The sequence below is a fragment of the Poecilia formosa genome, unplaced genomic scaffold, assembly GCF_000485575.1.
Source record: "Poecilia formosa unplaced genomic scaffold, Poecilia_formosa-5.1.2 Scaffold253, whole genome shotgun sequence".
In the NCBI taxonomy this organism is placed as follows: Eukaryota; Metazoa; Chordata; class Actinopteri; order Cyprinodontiformes; family Poeciliidae; genus Poecilia; species Poecilia formosa.
The window spans coordinates 665,171-687,151 of NW_006800192.1; the positions used below are offsets into that span (position 1 = coordinate 665,171).

General features: G+C 37.8%; 1 protein-coding gene across 3 annotated transcripts in view; it reads left to right on the forward strand.

Moving 5' to 3' along the window:
- Positions 1 to 21,981, forward strand: part of si:dkey-233k19.3 (dynein heavy chain 11, axonemal) — a 51,043-nt gene that overhangs the window by 6,362 nt on the left and 22,700 nt on the right. For 2 of the 3 annotated variants that reach the window (XR_001664484.1, XM_016680680.1), the window contains 45 exons: positions 17 to 271; positions 352 to 521; positions 610 to 832; positions 926 to 1,057; positions 1,315 to 1,401; positions 1,493 to 1,651; positions 1,944 to 2,027; positions 2,156 to 2,314; positions 2,408 to 2,530; positions 3,728 to 3,850; positions 4,834 to 5,058; positions 5,130 to 5,221; positions 5,521 to 5,647; positions 5,766 to 5,918; positions 6,017 to 6,250; positions 7,446 to 7,577; positions 7,703 to 7,863; positions 7,947 to 8,103; positions 8,300 to 8,445; positions 8,526 to 8,642; positions 8,730 to 8,868; positions 9,022 to 9,114; positions 9,195 to 9,389; positions 9,471 to 9,548; positions 9,635 to 9,767; positions 10,667 to 10,794; positions 11,095 to 11,243; positions 11,362 to 11,512; positions 11,636 to 11,767; positions 12,915 to 13,088; positions 13,658 to 13,862; positions 14,800 to 14,965; positions 15,227 to 15,329; positions 16,111 to 16,350; positions 16,432 to 16,593; positions 16,690 to 16,883; positions 17,053 to 17,215; positions 17,638 to 17,761; positions 17,912 to 18,054; positions 18,519 to 18,680; positions 20,383 to 20,616; positions 20,731 to 20,877; positions 20,984 to 21,097; positions 21,190 to 21,333; positions 21,728 to 21,910. Coding sequence is in view for 2 of the 3 variants with exons in the window: in XM_016680680.1 (XP_016536166.1) it covers positions 17 to 271; positions 352 to 521; positions 610 to 832; positions 926 to 1,057; positions 1,315 to 1,401; positions 1,493 to 1,651; positions 1,944 to 2,027; positions 2,156 to 2,314; positions 2,408 to 2,530; positions 3,728 to 3,850; positions 4,834 to 5,058; positions 5,130 to 5,221; positions 5,521 to 5,647; positions 5,766 to 5,918; positions 6,017 to 6,250; positions 7,446 to 7,577; positions 7,703 to 7,863; positions 7,947 to 8,103; positions 8,300 to 8,445; positions 8,526 to 8,642; positions 8,730 to 8,868; positions 9,022 to 9,114; positions 9,195 to 9,389; positions 9,471 to 9,548; positions 9,635 to 9,767; positions 10,667 to 10,794; positions 11,095 to 11,243; positions 11,362 to 11,512; positions 11,636 to 11,767; positions 12,915 to 13,088; positions 13,658 to 13,862; positions 14,800 to 14,965; positions 15,227 to 15,329; positions 16,111 to 16,350; positions 16,432 to 16,593; positions 16,690 to 16,883; positions 17,053 to 17,215; positions 17,638 to 17,761; positions 17,912 to 18,054; positions 18,519 to 18,680; positions 20,383 to 20,616; positions 20,731 to 20,877; positions 20,984 to 21,097; positions 21,190 to 21,333; positions 21,728 to 21,910 (6,915 nt within the window). In the remaining variant the exon portion in view is untranslated. The remainder of the gene's footprint in view (positions 1 to 16; positions 272 to 351; positions 522 to 609; positions 833 to 925; positions 1,058 to 1,314; positions 1,402 to 1,492; positions 1,652 to 1,943; positions 2,028 to 2,155; positions 2,315 to 2,407; positions 2,531 to 3,727; positions 3,851 to 4,833; positions 5,059 to 5,129; positions 5,222 to 5,520; positions 5,648 to 5,765; positions 5,919 to 6,016; positions 6,251 to 7,445; positions 7,578 to 7,702; positions 7,864 to 7,946; positions 8,104 to 8,299; positions 8,446 to 8,525; positions 8,643 to 8,729; positions 8,869 to 9,021; positions 9,115 to 9,194; positions 9,390 to 9,470; positions 9,549 to 9,634; positions 9,768 to 10,666; positions 10,795 to 11,094; positions 11,244 to 11,361; positions 11,513 to 11,635; positions 11,768 to 12,914; positions 13,089 to 13,657; positions 13,863 to 14,799; positions 14,966 to 15,226; positions 15,330 to 16,110; positions 16,351 to 16,431; positions 16,594 to 16,689; positions 16,884 to 17,052; positions 17,216 to 17,637; positions 17,762 to 17,911; positions 18,055 to 18,518; positions 18,681 to 20,382; positions 20,617 to 20,730; positions 20,878 to 20,983; positions 21,098 to 21,189; positions 21,334 to 21,727; positions 21,911 to 21,981) is intronic. The other variant, XM_016680679.1, reaches the window with a different exon arrangement.

The window sequence follows — 21,981 nt, forward strand, 5'->3', positions numbered from 1 at the left end:
TTCATAACCCTTACAGGATATCATGGATGACATTCCAGATTTATCAAACCTGAGGCAGGAAATAATGGCTAAAGTGGAGAGTGTTCTTCAGAAAATGGGAAATTACCAGAAACATTTTGATTGCTACACCCACCTATGGCAGGATGACAGAACAGAGTTCCTCAGACAGTTTCTCAGATACGGTCGTGGTATTTCAGTAGAGGAGCTGGAGGGCTGTAGAGCAGATGTGCTCCCTGAATCCCCCCCTACAACCGAGAACTTCAAAGAACAGGTAAACACATTCCAGCATTTATGTTTTTTTCACGATACGATGGGTCTGTGTGCTATTTGTTGTTCGTTTTTATTTCACAGATTGATTATTATGAGAAACTGCATGCCGAAGTGTGTCAACTGGAAGACTTTAGAGTGTTTGATGGGTGGCTTCGAGTGGACTGCAGGTTCTTCAAAGTCAGTCTTCTGAACGCAATTAAAATGTGGAGCTGGCTTTTTAAAGAGCATCTCTTGACATATGTGATGAACAGGTAACATTGATTTCTCCATATTTCTTCACTTCAAGTCAAGTCAAATCATAACATCAGTTGTTTTAAGTGTGCATGTTTTACCACACAGTCTTGAAGAGCTGCAGACATTTCTCCAAGTTGCTGTCAAGGGGTTGAACAGTCCTGTTGTCAAAGGAGACCACCAAGGTTTTATTGATGTTATGACCCACCTGTTGGCTGTCAGAGACAGACAAAGTGCCATTGATATGATGTTTGAACCTCTTAGAGGCACAATAGTCCTCCTAGAACGCTTTGGTGTGACAATACCTGAACTTTTCTACACTCAAATGGAGGTTAGCACCTATTTTCTTATCTATTTTTAATTTAATTAATTTGTTTATTTTAATGAAGAAATCAGTGTTCTACATGATGTAATTTAAATTCAGTCTGCTAATTCACAGGAACTCCCAGAAAAATGGGCTGAAGTAAAAAAACTGGCCTTGAAAGTGAAGAATGAAGTTGCTCCCATGCAAAGTGCTGAAGTGATAGTTTTGAGAACAAAATGCATGGATTTTGAGGTGACAAATCATTTTATAGCATCCACATGTTATTCCAAAAATCCTGTACATTATATTAACTTTCAATTCTTGTTTTTTTTTTTTTTCTCAAAACCCTGTTTTAGTAATATGAAATAGTGGTATTTTGCTCATGGTTCTTAACATCAGGTTTAAATTAGTTCGCCTTCAGAGAAATGAAATAAGTGAAGTGTGAAAATAAATGTTTGAAAAAAAAATATGCCACAGTGCTGTTCTTGAAAATCATTACTTATTTTCAGGTAAAACAAGCCAAATTCAGGGAGAGGTTCAAAGCAAACACACCCTTCAGTTACAATACATTGAATCCCTATTCTAGTCTGGAGAAAGTAAGTATTAACCTGCAGTGCCACTTTGGGATAGAGATTGTTGTTTCATTACACAGGATATTTTGAATGACTGTCCTTCTGTATTGTTTAGTCAGAAAAAGCCATCCGAGATATGGAGAGAGAAGTAGCAGAGCTACAAGAGTCCACAAATCTGTTTGACGTAACTATTCCCGACTACAGAGACATCAAGCTCTGTCGACAGGAAATCACTGTCCTGAAAGAACTGTGGGACATTGTGATATATGTGCAGGCAAGTTATTCTACTTTCTGAGATGTCATTTTTCCAAAGAACCTGGAAATGCAGAAAAAAAGATGTTTTACATCATCAGAATATTCTAGCATCTACATGACTTGACTGGTCTTCCCTTTACGAGGCAGTCTTTGAATCTCTGAATGACCTCTAACCTTTAACTGTCACCATTAAAGACCTTCATTCTGCTGACCCCTGTGTGTGTGTGTGTGTGTGCGTGTGTTTGTGTGTGTATGTGTGTGTGTGTGTGTGTGTGGGGGTGTGTTTGTGTGTGTGTGTTTTATCTTTACAGAGCACTGTTGAAAACTGGACAAAGACCAAATGGAGGCAGATAAACGTGGAGCAGATGGATGGAGAATTGAGGAGCTTTGCCAGGGTAAGGTTACCAGCAGTGCTATATCACACCACCTTATCTCTCCTGCAGCTTTACAGTTATGCATCATTACCATTTGTAATAGATGTCCATAATAACTAATTATGTTTATCCACCTTCTGCTTCTGTAGGACATACGGAAGCTTGACAAAGACGCACACTTTTGGGATGTGTATGTGGGATTAGACCTGTATGTAAAAAAATTGTTGACATCATTGCGTGTTGTGAGTCAACTACAGAGCCAGGCAATAAGAGAGCGCCACTGGATGCAGCTGATTAGAACAACAAAGGTCCGTAAATACAGGCTACCGGAGTTGTGCTACGTTTGTTCCTTACGTGATGGAAACCTTGGACTTTGAGTCAATGTATTTCTTTCTGAACAGGTTGACTTCACTGTATCTGACACAACCACCTTGGAGAATCTTTTGGCTCTGCAGCTTCATTTATTTGAAGATGAAGTCAGCATTATAGTGGATAAGGCAGTCAAAGAATTGGCTATCGAAAAGGTTTTTTGTTTTTTTTTCTCATTTATTTTAAATTGAATACCTGAAACTGCTACATTTTGATATTTACATTAAGTAAATATCAAAATGAAAATACAAATTCTTAACACTACCAAAGATTTAAAATATTTTTAGAGGTTTTTTGCCATAAATCGGTGTATAATAGAAATACACTAATTGAGAAATCTGCGGGTGACTGAAATCAGACAATTTCTGCTTAACCAGTGACTGACTAGTTATAAATTCAAAGATCTGAACTTTTCACAGTTTCTGAACACCCCGAACCTAAGCTGCACTACTAGGTTGTAGTGACAAAAACACCCTTTGCTAATGACATAATTACTGAACAATAAAGAGTCAAAGAGTCATTTTCAGTATCAGGAAGGTGTTTAAAAACATGCCAGAGAAGGCACAGCAGGTATGAGAAGCAATTATAAACAAATGTATTGAGGTAAATTGACCTTTGATTCAGACTGTTTCAAGAAAAAGCAAGATTGTGATGGATTTGGATCTTTTCACCATTTTGCCACCTTGTATTTTGACAATTTGGGCATGAAATACCTAATTATTTCAGGCACCAAAATGAGCTATGAGCCACAGAGAGTCAATGTGTACCCACCTCATTGTCACTTCATTGAACTGGTGGAGTAGCTAATTGACCCAGAGCCAACTTTATCAGAAAGCAAAGAGTAACGGGAAGTTTGCTCAGTTTTTTTTTTCCTTTTGAGTATTCAGTCTCTGTTTAGGAAATTTCTGGTTTGGACATGTTGGTTGCATCTCAGTTACAGTAAGGCTCTATACTCTTATAGATATTCACAGAGACTGGTGTACACAGTTTGTATCACTAATTGTGATAGGTATGCTAGTATAAGATACTAAACAAGTTAAAAACTGTAACTAAAATCATGCTCTCTATGTTTTAAGACATCTAAGCTTTGTTTTGACTGCTTTGTTTCTAATATGAATTAAAAATAGTTGTTAATTATAGACCTTAGAGATAAATCGAATTTCAATTGGTATTTCTATGTCAAATCTTTACAAAAACTGTAGATCAGAAATTGGCCACAGATCTCTTATTGGTGCATATCTACTACATGCCATTTTAATTCACAGTGCATGTAAAACAGGTAATAAAACTGACTTAAGCATTTTGTAATTTAACAACATCATCAATATAATGACCACTCTGTTGTTTTTCAGATTATAACAGAAATAAGCCAAGCATGGGGATCAATGGAGCTTTCATATGAGGAACATTACCAGACCTCCCTACCACTACTTACATTTAATGAGGACCTTATTGAAATACTTGACGATCATCAGGTAGCTGTTTAACCTTTTAAAAACTTTAACTTGTGGTCGCACAGAGTGAAAGAATAAATGATTAATTTAAGTACAAGAAATTATGTTAAGATTATCTCTCTGTAAGAAGAACAGATTGTTAAGTTCTTAAGCTAAGACTGCAGAATGGTGTGCCATTTTCAATGTCTGATTGCACAGCTGAGAGCAAAGGGGTGCCTATTGAATCCTGAGATTTATTGCTGCTTGGGGGATGCAGAGCATTGTTGCTCCTTGGTGATCTTTGAACATTCACAACAGATGTGTGGGAGGGTTACAGCCAGGAATTAGAAGCCTTGCTACTTTAGTGGCTAAATCTTTGTTGAAGTGGTTGGGTTGCCCTGCTGATGAGGTGGAATGTGTTCTTAAACAAAACTGACGTATGTAAAGTTCTCAATAAGTGACATTCTCTTGCCATAGTTTGTGTGGTAGTTGGGTGTTCAGGGCTTTTACTCTGGATTTAGTTTACATTCCCTTGCAAACATATTTGTACAACTTTGATTTTTTTCCACTTTTGGGCACAGTGAAAAGTGCAACTTCCTTTGTTCTGCTACATCTAAGCAAAAATAATTTGCCACAAATTGTTCTCGGATGTCACAAAAGGAGTTGCATAAAATAATCTTAGTATAAGTCCAGCAGTTCTGTGAAGGCATCAGAGGTTTGTTTGAGAACATTAGTGAACATACCAAGGAGACCAAGGAACACACCAGACAGATCATGCATAAAGCTGTCGAGAAGCTCAAAGCATTGATATTGACATACTGTATGTTCTCACTCCGAGGTGGCTGTTTGGTGTGGTCTATCACATAGAATGTTAACAACATACATTAAAGACTAGAATCGTCCCATTATCTTGTTGTGCTTTATTGCATAGTATTATATGGTATTGTATGGTTCAATGGAGTTTTTTTTAGACTTCATGTTCTTCAGCTTTGTTTCACACATTCCTTTATGTTGCCCTCCTGAAGATTCAGCTCCAGAATGTCATTCAGAGCAAGCATGTGGCTCACTTCTTAGACCGGGCACTGGAACTGCAGCATCAGCTCACCGCTGCTGATTGTGTGCTAACTATTTGGATGGAGGTCCAAAGAACATGGGTCCACCTTGAAAGCATCTTCAAAAGCTGCGATGACATCCACCAACAAATTCCTGACGATGCTTTAAAATTTCAAAAAATAGATGGTGAATATCAGGTATGAATGTTATTGTGAGGATTACACAAATCATGCAAATTTCAATCTCTTAAACCTATTTTTTCTTTCAGGAGTTAATGCTGGACAGTGCTAAAACTAAAAATCTTATTGAGGCCACCAACAAGCAACATCTGTTTGAAAAGTTAGAGGACTTGCAAAAAAGGTGTTTGTATATGTTCCGAAACCAGTGGTGTCAAAAGTCAGTCCTCAAAGGCCGTTATCCTACATGACTTAGTTCTGTCCCTGACTCAACCCACCTGAATCAAACAATGGTTCATTTACAGGCCTCTGCAGAACTTTGACATGATGAGGAGGTTGGATCATTTGAATCAGCTGTAATAAGACACATCTAAAACTAGCAGGACAACAGGCCTTGAGGACTGGAGCTGGTCACCCATGCTATAAACTATCATTATTTTTGGAAGTTTCCTGCTTACTGTCCCTGTTGATGCTTTCTGTCAGGCTGGCTCTATGTGAAAAAGCTCTTGCTGAATATCTGGATACCAAGAGAATTGCATTTCCCCGATTCTACTTTATTTCATCTGCAGACTTGTTGGACATCCTCTCCAAAAGGAGTCGCCCAAGGGAGGTAGTGTGATGCACAGTTTTACATCAGTTTTGTTTCACTGAATACCTAATCAACCTTTACATGTAGTCACTGACTTTCACTATTTCAAATAAGGGTAATTACCTATTTCTTATTCTAGGTTACTGTTTATCTTCCAAAACTGTTTGACAGCATGTCAGATCTTGAGTTTAACACAAGCGACGTGCTGCACAATCCTAAACATGCTTTGGGCATGTACAGTAAAGAGAGAGAGTATGTTCAGTTCCAAACTGATTGCTTCTGTAACGGACGGGTAAGATCGAATTCAGTATGATGGGGTGTAAAATATGTCTCACAGATTTCTAATAAAAAAATTAAAAAAAAACCTTTGGTAAAAATCCCAAACATAAGGTGGAAGAGTGGCTCACCCGTCTTGAGGAATCTATGAGAAACTGCATCAAGGTTCACCTGTCTGAAGCCGTGTCTGTTTATGAGGACAGATCCAGAGAGCAGTGGATTCTTGAATTCCCCGCTCAAATTGCTCTCACCGGATCACAGATCTGGTGGAGCAATGATATGGAGCTTGTTTTTAGACGACTTGAAGAAGGATTTGAGTCGGGATTAAAAGACTACAGCAAGAAACAGGTAAGATTGGTAAGAATTTGTTTTTAAAGAACATTTTTTTGCAAGAAATATGCGTGCAACCGTATAATGTATAACTCAAGCACAAGAAGAAATCAGTTAAAGAAATATTGTTTTGTGTATTTATGTAAAAGACGGACAAAATAACCCAGGCTCAAAGCAAAAGCACAAAAGGATTGTAGCTAAATACATTATAAAAATCCAGTGTGATGCATTGAGGTTCTACTGAGAAACTTTGGCTCCATCTTCAAAGTGATGCCAGTTTACCATGCACAAAATAAAGTATTTGCTGATAAAATACATTGTTTTCATTTTTACCTCATAGTTTCACTGGAATAAAAATGGGCCCTTACCCTCTGTGTAAAAGGTTCAATTAAGGTTAAAGGAACACAAAGACATGTGTAAGGTTTTAATTTAATTCATATTGCAAAAGATTTTAGTCCATTGAAAACTTATTTGGTTCTGTTTGATAGCAAAGTATAATACATAATAGCCAGAATTCATGTTTCACAAGTCACATCTAACCTTTTGTGGTCCATAACTGTTGATTGTTTGTGCAACTCAATGTGTAGAGAACATTTCTTAAGCATAAAACAAAGTAGGTCCTTGGCTTAGACACACTTTATGAAAGCAACAGTAGTTTTTACATTTTTGTTAGATTTTTGTCTTTGTCATAGCTTTGCTTGCTGTTAATTTTTTTTTTGTTTCGACTTTTGAAGTGGAGATTGTGTTCTTCATAATGATTCTTACATTGATCACATTGCCTCTTAATCATGTCAGACTCTGTGACCTGAGCGAGGCTTGAAGGAGCTTTATTATGGGCGATGCTCATAATAAGTTGTCAAGTTGTCACGGTTGCCAGTTTCATCAGTAAAATCAAAGGTTAACTTGACCTAGGCTTACTGTTTGAACAATCTTCATCTGGCATATAGCCATGCACTGATTAAACCTGCTCTCCTGCAACAATGGGGACAAATAATGCTTTACCCGATACAGGGTCCACATTCATTTATGTGGATTCAGTGTTTTTCATGAAGGGCAATTTTAACTTTGTTTAAGACCTATCATTGACACAAAGAGCTAGACCCAAGCAGTATTAAATATTGTTGTCATTTCACTCCCATGTTTGAATCTAAACTTTCCTTCTGTTTTCTCTGTTCTGACTAATACTGTTTGACTCTGTTTTTTTCCCCTGAAGGTCTTCCAACTCAACATTCTCACAGAAATGCTCCTTGGTGAGCTGAGTCCTGGTGACAGACAGAAGATCATGAGTGTCTGCACTGTTGATGTCCATGCTAGAGACATTGTTGCCAGCCTCATTGACCAAAAGGTTGATTCAGATCTCTTAGAGAAAAGTACTTTAGCTAGGATTTAGTGTTTGTCGTCATTAACCTAATATTTGCGTTTATCAAGAGGGTGTATGTAGTAGCAGTGTGCTTTTATGTCAACTCAAAGGTCACCAACTCTCAGGCATTCCAGTGGCTTTCCCAGCTTCGACACTGCTGGGATGAGAAGCTGCAACGATGCTATGTCAACATCTGTGATGCTCAGTTCCTTTACTCATATGAGTATATTGGAAATACTTCTCGTCTGGTCATCACTCCCCTCACAGACCGGTATCAAAATATTTTTTTCTGGTTGTCAGTCTCATGGTATGATTACAACATAAATGATGAATAAAAATCCCTTTTCCTTGTAGGTGCTACATCACATTGACTCAATCACTCCACCTGAACATGAGTGGAGCCCCAACAGGTCCTGCTGGAACAGGGAAAACTGAGACTACAAAGGATCTCGGCAGAGCCATGGGCGTCATGGTGTACATCTTCAACTGTTCTGAACAGATGGACTACAAGGTGAGTTGAACAAAAGTGTGAATTGACAGCGTGTCATAAAATGCATTCAGAAGGACTTTGTTTTGTATGCATTTGCATTTATTTACCTCCTTTTCTGCAATTTTTCTGAATAAAATGAAGTGTTGCCTGATTTGTAAATAAATTTAACCTGTGGCTAATTTACGATCTGCAATATTTCTGCTTTGTTCATCTAAAGTCCATGGGAAACATCTACAAGGGTCTTGCACAGACTGGAGCATGGGGCTGCTTTGATGAATTCAACCGTATCCCTGTGGATGTCTTGTCCGTTGTCGCAGTTCAGGTCAAAACCATTCAAGACGCTGTTCGTTCTAAGAAGGAATCGTGAGTAACCAAGTATTAGTATGCTCAAATTTTATCGTAGAATTGTGTACATTTCACCATCAATTTATGTTCCTATTTAGGTTCCTGTTCCTCAATCAGAATATTGCCATAAAAAGATCAGTTGGGATTTTTATCACTATGAACCCAGGCTATGCTGGCAGGGCTGAGCTACCTGAAAACGTCAAGGCCCTTTTTAGGTGGGAATGAACACCAGTTTCTCCTTCAAATTGTTTTTTAATCAACAAAAAAAAGTTTAATATGAAAACTGTCCGTGTCCTGCATAGACCCTGTGCCATGGTGGTGCCTGACACTGAGCTTATTTGTGAGATAATGTTGGTGGCAGAAGGCTTCCGTCGTGCTAAGCTTTTAGCCAGGAAGTTTACTACACTCTACAGTCTCTGCAAAGAGTTACTTTCTAAGCAGGTAAGAAAAATCATTTGCAGAAAAATATCAGGCTACATAGAACAGAAATTATTTATTTATCAAGGTAAAACCTAGCAGCATAACATGAAAAGAAACAGGAAAACTGTTGATAGCATTACGAGTAGAGGTGAAGTGTCTTTTTTTGCTTTTAAGGACCATTATGATTGGGGTTTGCGTGCTGTCAAATCTGTTCTGGTTCTGGCTGGTTCTCTGAGAAGAAAAGACAAAACGAGACCAGAGGATCAGGTGACTTATGTGTCTCTATCCCTCCACAGTCAGCCAAGATATTAGTGTGGTCTAATTTAAAATGGCATATTACTTCCAAGGTGTTGATGCGTGCACTGCGGGACTTCAATATGCCTAAAATTGTGACAGAGGACGTGACGGCCTTCCTGGGACTGCTTGGGGACCTGTTTCCAGGCCTGGAAGTTGAGAGAGAAAGAAACTTTGAACTTGAGAAGGTCATCAGAGAATCGACTGTGCAACTTGGACTGCAGCCTGAGGAAACCTTTATCCTAAAGGTAGGTCATTCAGTGAAAAAAATAATAATTTCCTAAAGAGAAAAGGCCCAAATGCTTTTGTCAACATCTTTTTTGTGATAGGTAGTACAGCTGGAAGAACTCATGGCAGTTCGTCACTCTGTTTTTGTCATTGGAAGTGCTGGGACTGGAAAAAGCAAGGTGGGACTTTTGTTTCATTTTACGTGAAAAAATCCAATCACTTTGTAATTTAGATGTCAAATATGGGGTGTTGACATTTTCAACAGATCCTGAGAGTTCTTCATAAAACATACATAAAGCTCAGATGGAAGCCAGTCTGGAATGACCTCAATCCAAAGGCGATTGACAGAGATGAACTTTTTGGATTCATTCATCCTGCAACTCGGGAGTGGAAAGATGGTAAAGAGGCTGGTGCTGACAGGATAAGGGAAATCCTTAGTAGATTAAAAATCATTCATCGATTTGCTGCTTCGCGTTTGCGTACTTCCATACAACTAGAGGAAATTGCTCAATTACTAGACATTATATTCCCCTCTACATTTATTACCTATGGTAATGATATGCAAATAAGCTTAAAGTAAACTAATCTTTTATTTCAGTTGCGTTAATCTCGCTCTGCAAAATTTTGAAGAAAATCCAACGTTTCACAGGGCCGTTGATCGAGACACAACCCCACTGATCCACCTCAACATTCATAAAAGTGAGATGTTGAGAAATTGACCTCTTCTTAACTGTCATCTTCATGCCCCAAGAAAATAAGTTGTACATTTCTAATTTAAACTTTCTTAACAAAGTATTGTCTGAATTTAAAAATTCACCAGTTACTATTATGTTATAGGGATCGTTAGATGTTATGGACTAGCGAACAAGAGATTTTGGTGGAATTAATTATCCTTTTTGGGGTTTTTTACATGCTACGTCTTCCCCACTAAAAAATTTACAAAATTCATGTATAGATTAAGAAAAACTATGTGAGTGAGAGTGCTATTGCAGTAAAAAAAAATGCACATTTTTGTAGACTTTTTAATAATTCTTACTATGTGTGCCAATAGTTAATGAGGGTGCTGTATGTAAAAGAACTTGGTCTTTGTATTTCTGTTACGCTGACATGCATCAAAATGAGGAGTAAAAAGTACAACGGGAACGAATATTTGAACTTTGCAGCATTTTTATTCGACCCACGTCTTTAATGTGGGCAACAAAATTGTGACAGAAGTGTTTTAATTACATGTGAAAACCTTGCTTACTCTTTCTATTCTTTTTTTTTTTTTCTTTGGTTACTTCAATATCTGTGCAAGGCTTGCTTTCATCACTGATGCGGCAGCAGGCGAACATCTCCCACCATGGGCCTAAGTGGATTGTGTTGGATGGAGACATTGATCCAATGTGGATTGAATCACTCAACACAGTGATGGATGATAACAAGGTACCTCCCTCCTGTTCACTCATACACTATTGTACAACTCATTGCAACCAAGGTGGTGTGTACAGAAAGAAGATGTTTCTTCCTCCTTCAGTCATCACTTCCTGGAGCTTAAGTACTTTTCAGCCTCTTGTCAGAGCGATGAATGTTTTCAGTGTTCATTTTTTATTTATTTGCATTTTTTTTCCCCATTGAAAGCAAATACTTTAAGTTGGCAATTCTACAACGAAAATATATCTATTTTTTGTACACATTGCCTCAAATGTCACATTTTAAAGTGTAATGATTTGGAAAATCTTTTAGGTCCTGACACTAGCCAGTAATGAGCGTGTGCCTCTCACCCTTTCCATGAGGCTTGTATTTGAAATCAGTCATCTTAAGATGGCCACACCTGCTACAGTGTCTAGAGCAGGAATTCTTTATGTTAACCAACAGGACTTGGGCTGGAACCCGTGAGTTATACAGATCTATTCTGCCATTTCTATTATCTTAATATCCACCTGAAGTCTAATCTATTTGTAGCATAATGTTAACTTTAGCTTACAGTGTGCAAATCACATTGTTGCTCAGGTACGTCACAAGCTGGATTGATAGACGGGAGCGGCAGACAGAACGTGCTCACCTGATGATACTGTTTGATAAATATGTTCCTCGTTGTCTCGAGCAGATGAAGAACAGTTTTAAAACCATAACTCCTATCCCAGAGAACTCCATGATACAGGTAAATATCAAACCAACATATGTACTGTATAAGTGGATATCTATATTTATCTGTATATCTGTTGTTTGTAAATCTTCACAGTCATAAAACTGACATGTTACTATTATTTATCTCTTCATTCAGACACTGTGCACTTTGCTCGACTGCCTTTTAACTGCAGAGAATATTTCTGCTGACTCTCCTCGTGAAATCTATGAGACGTATTTCAGCTTTGCTTGCATCTGGGCTTTTGGAGGAGCCCTCTATAAAGATCAGGTGACTCATTGGTTTTGAGTTATTTAAGGAAATACTTGAGAAATATGATCCAAATTGGCCTACAATTCATGATGAAAGTGCATATTCAGTTTAGAGTGTAATTCATAACTCATTTGCCTTGTGAAGTAAATTAGCCAAATACAATGTTTACTTTGTTTCAGGTGTTGTCAAAGAAGAGAATAGTTATACAAAATAACTGAGGCAAATATTAACTGACCAAACTGCTGACACTGCATTAATCAAACCAAGTGAAGATGAAGCAAACAAATGTGTCTAACTATGTAGAAAGCTGTTTATAAGGCTTCCTATGACTTGATCTTTTCTGTCGCCTCATCATTGATTATGGCTGTCGTCCTTTTAGATGTTCAACACATTTGTGCTGCTGTGGTACGCAGAGTGCACAAACCCACATCTTTCTTTGCCTAATTGGAAGTACTCATACTTTAGACTACTTCAGGCTGTGGAAGGTAGTACAGTTATCTACCAAGATAGCTTTGAAAGTACAGATTGGACAAAGCTGACCAATAACTGGGGTTAAACAACAATGGTAAATTCAGTGACCTCACACAGAAAACCCCAGCAGACTTTTAGCTTTTTTTAACCGATTTATAGGTGTTATTTTTAATAAAATTATTATTAAAAATAATTTTATTAAAATTATTTTTAATTTTTAATAAAATTAAAAATAATTTTATTTTCCCAAAACATCAACATTTTGTGCAATATGTTTGAAGAAAAAAGCCTGTTTAACACAGCCACATAATGGCTAGAGAAAATTGGTATGCCAGAGAAAATATGAAATAAATCAGAGGAGACCCTGTAAAATATCTGAATCAACCCTGGGACATTAGATTGAGTATCTTGGGTCGTAACTGCTTCATCATGAAAAAAGCTAATTCATTGTGTCTCCTTTTGTTAATCTAAATTGAACAAGGTATTTTTTCCTGTTACTTGTGTCAGCATGCTTGGATAAATGAAAACAGACTTAAGTCAATTAATGTCAACAAGTAATCGAAGGAAGCTACATGAATGGCTTTAGTCCATAATGGAAAAGTTCTGCAGATGATCTAGTTAAACTGTGAGGCAATTAAGTGAGTCCAAAAAATTTGTGTGCATTTGTTTTTGTCTGTTTTTCATGCATGTTCAGCTGCATGATTACCAGGTGAAGTTCAGTCAGTGGTGGACCAAAGAAATGAGGACAGTTAAGTTCCCCACACAAGGAACGGTTTTTGACTACTACCTTGACCACCAGACCAAACGCTTTCTGCCCTGGAGTGATATTGTGCCAAGCTTTGAAGTGGAAAACCACACACCATTACAGGTAAAAACTCCTGCAAGTTATGAGGAAAAGAATACTCAGCAATAAGAGCAAACTTTTGAAAAGTGTTTGACAAATAATCACAATCACAAGAGGCAAAATAACCAAAAATGAACAATGCCGGCATATTAAAAATGTTTGTATGCTTCAACGAACATAATAAGAGAGGGTAAAGTCACATCATGGGGTTATGGCAGGGGTGCTGGAATGGATGATAGGCTTGCCACTGAGTCTGATTACCGTCTACCACTCCCTGTACCGGAGCGTGTGGGGGTGAAGGCATGAGCAACAAGACTCGAGCTATCACCCACGCTCCTTTGTGTTTCTTTATGCTCCTGCGTACAGCTGCCTGCGCTCCGAAGGCTCTTGCTGAGCCGTAATTAGCGGGGTTTTGTTCTGAGCAAATGATGCTATTATGACAGAATAGTTGTGATGTTCTGGGGAAATCCAAGAAATTATAAATCACATACAATTCACTGAACACATGTCTGTCAATAAATCACACTCAAAGAAAGCCATAATAACCATGTATGTTTCTGTTCTCCATCTTCCTGCTGTTCCCGTGATTACAGGCTGTTGTGGTGCACACAGCAGAGACCATGCGTCTTAGCTACTTTGTGGACTTGTTGCTGGAGAGGAGGCAGCCGGTGATGCTTGTGGGGAACGCTGGAGTGGGAAAGACTGCACTTGTCAGAAACAAGTTAGACACTCTGTCAGAGAGTTACACAACCTCAAAAGTACCCTTCAACTACTACACCACCTCCCTCATGTTGCAAGGTGAGTGGGTTTTTGATTTGTGGTGGCGCACAGTGGCACATCAAGTACGCTGTAGCACCATCTGGTGGCAATGATTAGATTCTGAGAGGGTGGAGGTGTGGAGAACTTCAGTCTCTAGGATTTTTCCCTTACAAATCTATGATTGTATGAGATATACCAACAATTGTGATTGTAAAGTGTAAATTTGAGTAAAGTTGTATGTTTTTTGGGCATTATTCTAAGCTTGTGATCTTCTAACAGCTCCTCTAAAACTCAGCTCCTCTAACAGGATTTCTTTCAGAATTGCCATGTATTCACCTCCATTCATCTTTCCATCAACTCTGACTAGCTTTCCTGGTCAGAGTGCAAAAATGTCTTTTCTATAGTATGATGCCTTTACTTCCGTGTTTTACATCTGGAGTGGTGATGTGCAGTATTAGCTTTTTGCAATACTGGTTTTATATCATATTGGCTCAAAAAGTTTACATTTGGTGTCATCTCTGGCTGTATCTCCCACATGGCTCGTGCCACAGTGCAAGCAAGACTTCTTCTGGCTTTCCTTCAAAAAGAGCATTTTTAAGGTCACTTCTAGATTCATGACTAATAGTTGGCCTGTGTTAACAGATGCTACCATTTGGATCTCTGTAGCTCCTTCAGAGATACTTATGGCCTCTTGGCTGCTTCTCTGACTAATACTCTCTTTTCCCAGGCCTGTCAGTTTGAGTAGATGTCACTTTCATTGTAAGTTTGCTGTTGAACCAGTAACATTTCCATCTCTGGCCTGTCTAATGTGTTCTGTGGTCTTGATGATGCCTGTAACAAACCTCAGAGCCTGCCACAGAACCTTGTATGTTGTAATATGACAGACAGAATGTCAAAGTTCAAGTCATTTCTTTGCAATACAGTGTACGTGTTATTTCTAAGCTGTGTTTTACTCCCATTGTTTCTTTTTTTGTAGAGATTCTAGAGCAGCCATTAGAGAAAAGAGCAGGAAGAACCTACTCACCTGTAGGCAACAGGAGGCTGGTCTATTTTATAGATGACATGAACATACCAGCTGTTGATAGCTACGGAACAGTGCAGCCTCATGCTCTTATACGTCAGCATCTGGATTTTGGACACTGGTGAGAAACACACTCCCACACCTACATGTTATTTCAGATATAACCTTGCAAAACCCAAACAATAAGTCAAAGTGTTTAAGAGGTTTTTCACAAACCTTCTCTTGACAGGCTTAGTAACCTCTAGCAGTAACTTCTTGCAAAATTGACAGACCGGTAATAGAAGCAACATGTTATTTATAACATGGAAAGTTAGCATTACTGTATGTACTTCAATTGAAAATATGTATGATGCACAATATCGGTTCTTCATGCACTTTGTAGGTATTGCAGACAGAAACTGACTTTAAAGGAAGTCCAAAATACCCAGTATGTTGCATGCATGAATCCAACTGCTGGGAGCTTCATCATCAACCCCAGATTACAGGTACATTTAACAATAAAACAGCTCCTTATTATGCACTGATGTTTAGTTTAGATTTCAGTACAAATATGTTTTGTAATGTCCAAAAAAAAAAAAAAAGACTGCTCTATACATAAAAAAAGGCTTTTGAGAGTTTGTGTATTCAGAAAGACTAGTGAGTCAATACAAAGATAAAATGTGTTTTTATCAGAAGTGTTATTGGGATTTCAATATTGATGATAGGACAAAATTAGCAATGACCAGAGTAGAACGTTTTTAAACTTATAAAATATGTGATTAGTAAAGTATAAACATAATTTTGGTTATACTTATTCTATGAGGTTGAGATAGCATGAAGTCTTCTAGATCTTCTATATCTTATTTTAAAGCATACATTTAAACGCTACATGTTTAAATTAAGTTTAAATTGTGAACAAAAAAAAAAACAACAAAAAAAACAAAAACAAAACGAAGACAAAAAGAAACTGAGAAAAGGGTAAAGGATATAAGTTCTCAGATCTGATGCTATTCCAGAATCAACTGTAACAATTTAATTTCAATTAATCAACAACCTTCACTTTTTAGATTGTTTTACATATGTTCTTACTGAACATATATGTACGTATGTGTATTTCATTTATCCTAGTAAAAATTATTTTTAGAGTAAAACCACTTTTTTAAGAGAGATCTGCTTAAGAAAGTAGTTTTCCTTTGGTAATTTGAGAATTTATTACAGTGATAATTTGACATGTGTTATGTACAGATAATGTCATCTTCATTTCTACTGTATTTTTGTTCCCAACAGAGACATTTCTCAGTGTTTGCAGTAAACTTCCCTTCGCCAGAGTCTCGGGCATCAATCTATGGTCAGATCTTGTGTGGGCATTTAAAACAAAGAGCTTTCAGTCAGTCGGTCCAGAAAACTGCTGCTGCTGTTGTTCGAGCTCTCATGACTCTTCATGACAAGATGGTTCAGAGTTTTGTTCCCACAGCAATCAAGTTCCACTACATATTTAACCTTCGAGACATGTCAAACGTCTTTCAGGTAGTGTGTACAGTAAGCTGAGACTATGCTCGACTTAAAAATTTTTGATAAGATATGGACATGATTATTCTTGTTGTTTAGGGTATCCTTTTAGCTGGTCCACAGACCGTGAGGGACAGCGCTGACCTGGTGGCATTATGGCTGCACGAGTCCTGCAGAGTGTATTCAGACAGACTGGTAGACATGAAAGACCTGCAGCTTTTCCAGAAGATCCAAATGGAGACTGCGCATGAATGCTTTGAGGTGCAATTCATATTAAGATAAATACGATAAACTTCAGTTCTTTACCTATAGATTGCAGTCTTTACAGGGAAAAACTACACCTATGTCCTTCTCCAGGGACTGGAAGATAAAAAAGTGGACAAACAGACCCAACTCTATTGCCACTTTGCCAACATGGACAGAGGTCATTCCTATGCCCCTTTCAATGACTGGTCTGTGCTTCGGACCATCCTCAGTGAGGCCTTGAAAAGCTACAATGAGCTCTATCCAACTATGAACCTTGTGCTGTTTGAAAATGCCATACAACATGTGTGAGCATCATTTGACTTATTATTATTATTATTATTATTATTACAGTATGTGATTAATATAATGAGCTTGATAAAACATGATTGGATGATAATAGAAATAATAAGTAATAGTAGGAATTAATAATAAATGTGGCATAACATGACTTAAAAAAGATTATATTGTCACCAGCTGTCGCATCAGCCGTATCCTGGAGGCTCCGAGGAGCCATGGCCTACTGGTGGGAGTGGGGGGCAGCGGAAAGCAGAGTCTGACTCGCCTCGCTTCCTACATGTCTTCTGTGGAAGTCTTCCAAATCACACCGAGAAAGGGCTACAGCATCCAGGACCTCAACGTAATGTCAATTATACTTTAAATGCATTTTTTTTTTTGCCATGGTTTTCAGATGCAACTGATAATTAAACTACTTGAATAACAGTTTTATTAAAGTCCCTGCTCTATTTTCTTAATGCAACTTATTGATTTAACTCTTTTTGCTCAGCTTCAGGTTGTTACTGCAATTCATTGTTATTCGGCTTCTTCAGTGGAGCAAGAAATGTTTGTCAGATACAGTTAGGAGCCACTTTCAAGTGTTTTAATATTTCACTGATGCTTTACATGTTTCATTTTAAGCATTAATTACTTAAAAATGGAATCCATACTGTAGCTGATGGGTTATTGAACAGCCTGAATTTTCCAGTGGATTTCACATTTGGTTGATAATCACAACCTTTCCTTGTGAAGTTTGGCTTTATTTCTTTTTTTTTTTTTTTTCAGACGGACCTTGCTGGGTTATTACTAAAGGCTGGAGTAAAGAATCATCGTGTGACTTTGCTGCTGACAGATGCACAGATACCTGATGACCGGTTTTTAGTCATTGTTAATAACATACTTTCATCAGGTCAGATTCAAAATCCGTGCCATTTGTGCAGTTTTAATAGCAGATATCTTTTGTCTTTCTAATTTTTCTTTCTAAAATAGGAACTTAATAATCATAATTGCCAGAACTCTTCAGTTTGTCATTATAGTTTTTTTTTTCTTTTCTATTTAGGTGAAAGTCCAGAGATCTTCTGTGAGGAAGAGATTGAACACATTGTGTCAAGTGTGAGAAGAGAGGTGCGCAGCCTCGGACTACTGGATGACAAGGAGAACTGCTGGAGATTCTTTACACACCGAGTGCAACAACAACTCACGGTGAAGATATTCTGAATATAAATTATGGTGTCTTTAATAGTGCTTTATGTGTGATGTTTAAGAATTAAGAAAATCTGTAAGGATTTTTGCAAACAGTTAAAAGGACACTGCAAATCAAAACAATGCATTAAAACATCTGCTTGCAAGGACTGTTTTTAGCCAGGAAAATTAATGGCAAAGCTATTGCAAAATATATTTTGAGAGTCTGTGTAAAACAAATACAGAAAACTAGATAAATCAGATTTAAAAAGGATGAAATGGTTTTCAATAGGGCTTCCACCAAAGCTTTTTCTTTTTTTTTTGTTTTTACACCAAAAACTTGCTTGTAGTCTTTGAGACTAGGGGCGTTATCCCACTTGTACAGACCTCATTTTGATTTCTGTGCATAGTGTAATTTACATTATGTATTTTATATAGGAACTTGGTAAAACACATTTTCAGATTTTTGGATTTTTGGCTTCCAGGTAGTACTGTGTATGTCTCCTGTTGGCAACGCCCTGCGTGTCAGGGCCCGTCGGTTCCCGGCTCTCATTAACTGTACAACCATCGACTGGTTTCATCCTTGGACAACTGAGGCTCTGCAGTCGGTGAGCTACAGGTTCGTCCATGAAATTGATGGAATTGAGGTAAGCCCGTTGATTGATTACATTAATCTAATATCACCATCTGTTCTTCATTTAGCCTGAATAGTTAAATTAGGAATTAAATTATTTTAGAAAATATAATTTCTATTATGTAATATATTATAAAATATACATTTTAACATTTGTATGATGTGTGTCGTTTTTGTCATTTATTTGGATTTTATGCATTCGATGAGCCCAAAGTAAAATAAAATGATATGGTTTCTGTTTATTTTTCAAGCCAAAATCTAAAAACAAAAGGTGCATTGTATTTACATTGTATTTGTCCATCAATTAAAATCCCCCAAAATATTGCAAGTTCTGTGATGGTAGTCTAACAAAATGTGAAAAAGTGTCATCATTTTTGCAAGGCATTGGAGATAGACAATATGGTGTTTTGCCAAGGTTTATCATGCACTTTGACACTTAGGGAGGGTTTAGATTTCAATGAACATTTTCTAATTATTGCAGCACAGCTGAATTAAGTTTTCCATAGATCTTTCATCATTAGTCCTGCAGCAAGGTACTGACAAATTGCCGAACACATGCCCAGAGACTCACAGTAAGCGTAGGGATATCATTGTTTTCCATCATAGCACCGTAACGATCACAACCCATAGTCATTTATGTTAATGAGAGAAGACTGATTAAGCACATAACGACCCTCTAAGGTGGCGCAGCTGTCACAACCAGGAAGTCTCATTACGTAGGTGAACATGTGCCAGACGGTGAACTTTCTCTGTTTGTGTATACATCTGTGTGTGAATGGTCATATTCGGGAGTGATGATGATGTTTATAGCAGTTGTGGTGCTCAGACGTTGTTGCACTTTTAGTGCTAAAATACATTTTTAATTGTAAACACAACAGCATCAACTAAAACATAAAACTGTCCAATGGTTGTTATTTAGACACTGAGCTGAATCACTGAACTGATAACAAGGTTGCTTTAGCTAAAATCCAAAGGAGATGGGTGCTTAGAGGTTTGTGTTGATATGAATGAGATTGAGCTTATTTATAATGCTGCTACAAGCCAGTGCATGAAACATTGAAACTAAAGTCATAAATGATTGTTTATCTTGTTTAGGAGGCAGGAGTCTAAGAAATGTAGTAGTCATTTATTAAAAGTTAGAAATACATAATATTTGTTATACGAGGCCAATCAATGAGCTTGCTTCGCATCTTAAAGCAACCCACCATGCTTTATCAAAACGCATTATGTCAGATCTTAATTAATAATGATTTTCTCATCTCACAGATCTATGATCATTAACAATGGCTTTTTGTGAGTTATGGTTAGATTTGATCTTCATATTCTCTGCTCATTTGTTTTAGCTTTAATTGATTGCTAACTCTGTGATTAATAGGGGACGTGCGTCGTGAATACATAGTTGAAATGTGGTACCACGGCTGTTTAGAAAGTTGGAGGGGAGCAGATATAATGTAAACAGTGTGCATGTTTTACAAGCAGCATGTCAGGGCTTTAAACACATTATTTTCACAGAGGTCTCAAAGCCCAATCATTCCTGCTGGCTGCACCTAAATTTCAGATTGAGTAAGTCAGGGCCAGCCAAGTAAGATGGCAGAACTTGTAGATGAATTCAAAGTTTATGAAGATAATATTTCAGTGCCCATCAGGTTGGGGGTGTTAAACCCCACTTAATCCAGCTCACCCCGTTCTCCCCTCAACCCCACTTATTTTTATAGCCTGCTGTCCAGGAATCCATCAGTCTTTTCATGGCCTACGTTCACAACAGTGTCAACCAGGCAAGTGAAAAATACCTGCGAAATGAGAAGAGGTACAATTACACCACCCCCAAGAGCTTTCTCCAGCAAATCACCTTGTACAGAAACCTTCTGGAGAAAAGCCGGGCTCAGCTTCAGCACAAAATGAACCGACTTGACAATGGCCTTCAGAAACTCCAAAGCACTGCTGCACAGGTCTGGTCTTTCAACTTGTCCTCTCATTGGCTCATTTTGGCATTTTAAAAAGCGATATTGCTTTATTTATTTATTTTTTTTATTCTCATACATGTAATTTCTTTTTGGTTTTAGGTTGATAATCTGAAAGCAAAATTAGCATCGCAAGAGTCTCAGCTTACATTAAAAAATGACAATATTGGAGCCCTTTTAACAAAAATTGGGTTGCAAACAGAGAAAGCGAGCAAGAAGAGAGAGGCAGCAGATGTGGAAGCACAAAAGGTTGGAGAACCTCTCATGTGTTGGTTTATACACTTTTTTGGCATGACATATGCTATTCACCATACATACAGGTTATCATTTAGTTGCAATGATTACTTTTGCACAGGTTGCTGTTATGCAGGCAGAAATTGCTGTCAAACGGAAGGATTGTGAAAATGACCTCACTAAAGCAGAGCCCTTGTTGACAGCTGCAGTGGAAGCTCTAAACACCCTCAATAAGGTTCCACTACATCCTCAATACAGTACAATATATGTATATATATATAATATTTTTTAACAGATTTTTGAATATCAGTCATTTGTTTTTTGTAGGTTAATCTTACTGAGCTCAAGGCCTTTCCAAACCCTCCAGCAGCAGTAACCAATGTTGCAGCCGCTGTCATGGTCTTGCTGGCCCCTCATGGCCGTGTACCTAAGGATCGGAGCTGGAAGGCGGCGCGGGCCTTCATGGGCAAGGTTATGCAGTGACAATTTCAATCGCATCATCCTGATTAATGTCAGTCTAATTCATGAAAGGTCCTTGACCCAGGTGCAGCCCAACAGCTCTCCAAAGCTCACATTGTAGCTCAATGGCTCTATTATTACGCTTACACACCCAGCAGTGGAACTAGTGTGTTCAACTGCTTCTCTGCATATGACTGCAGTTTATGCAAGTGTGTTTAAAAATTAATTATAGACACTCAAACATTACACACATGATAAGCTGGTGGACGCATAAATGAACAACATGATTTCACTGGCCTTTTTCCGATTAAAATGTGTTAATATTTTATAAACAAACAAGTGTCGTTTCTCCAATTTCTACATTAAACTTTGGAAACTGATTTAATTCTCCTTTTTTATCCATCAGGTGGATGATTTTCTACATGCACTGGTGTCATATGACAAAGAGCACATTCCTGAGTCCTGCCTGACTGTAGTGAAGCAACAGTATTTGAGAAAGCCAGACTTCCACCCTGATCTAGTTTGGACCAAATCTACAGCTGCAGCTGGACTTTGTGCTTGGACTATTAATATTGTCAGATACTATGAGGTTTGACATGGCCGTAGAATATTTTAAAATTATTATCAGTGGATTTTGTCTAAGTTGGAAGCATCATTCAG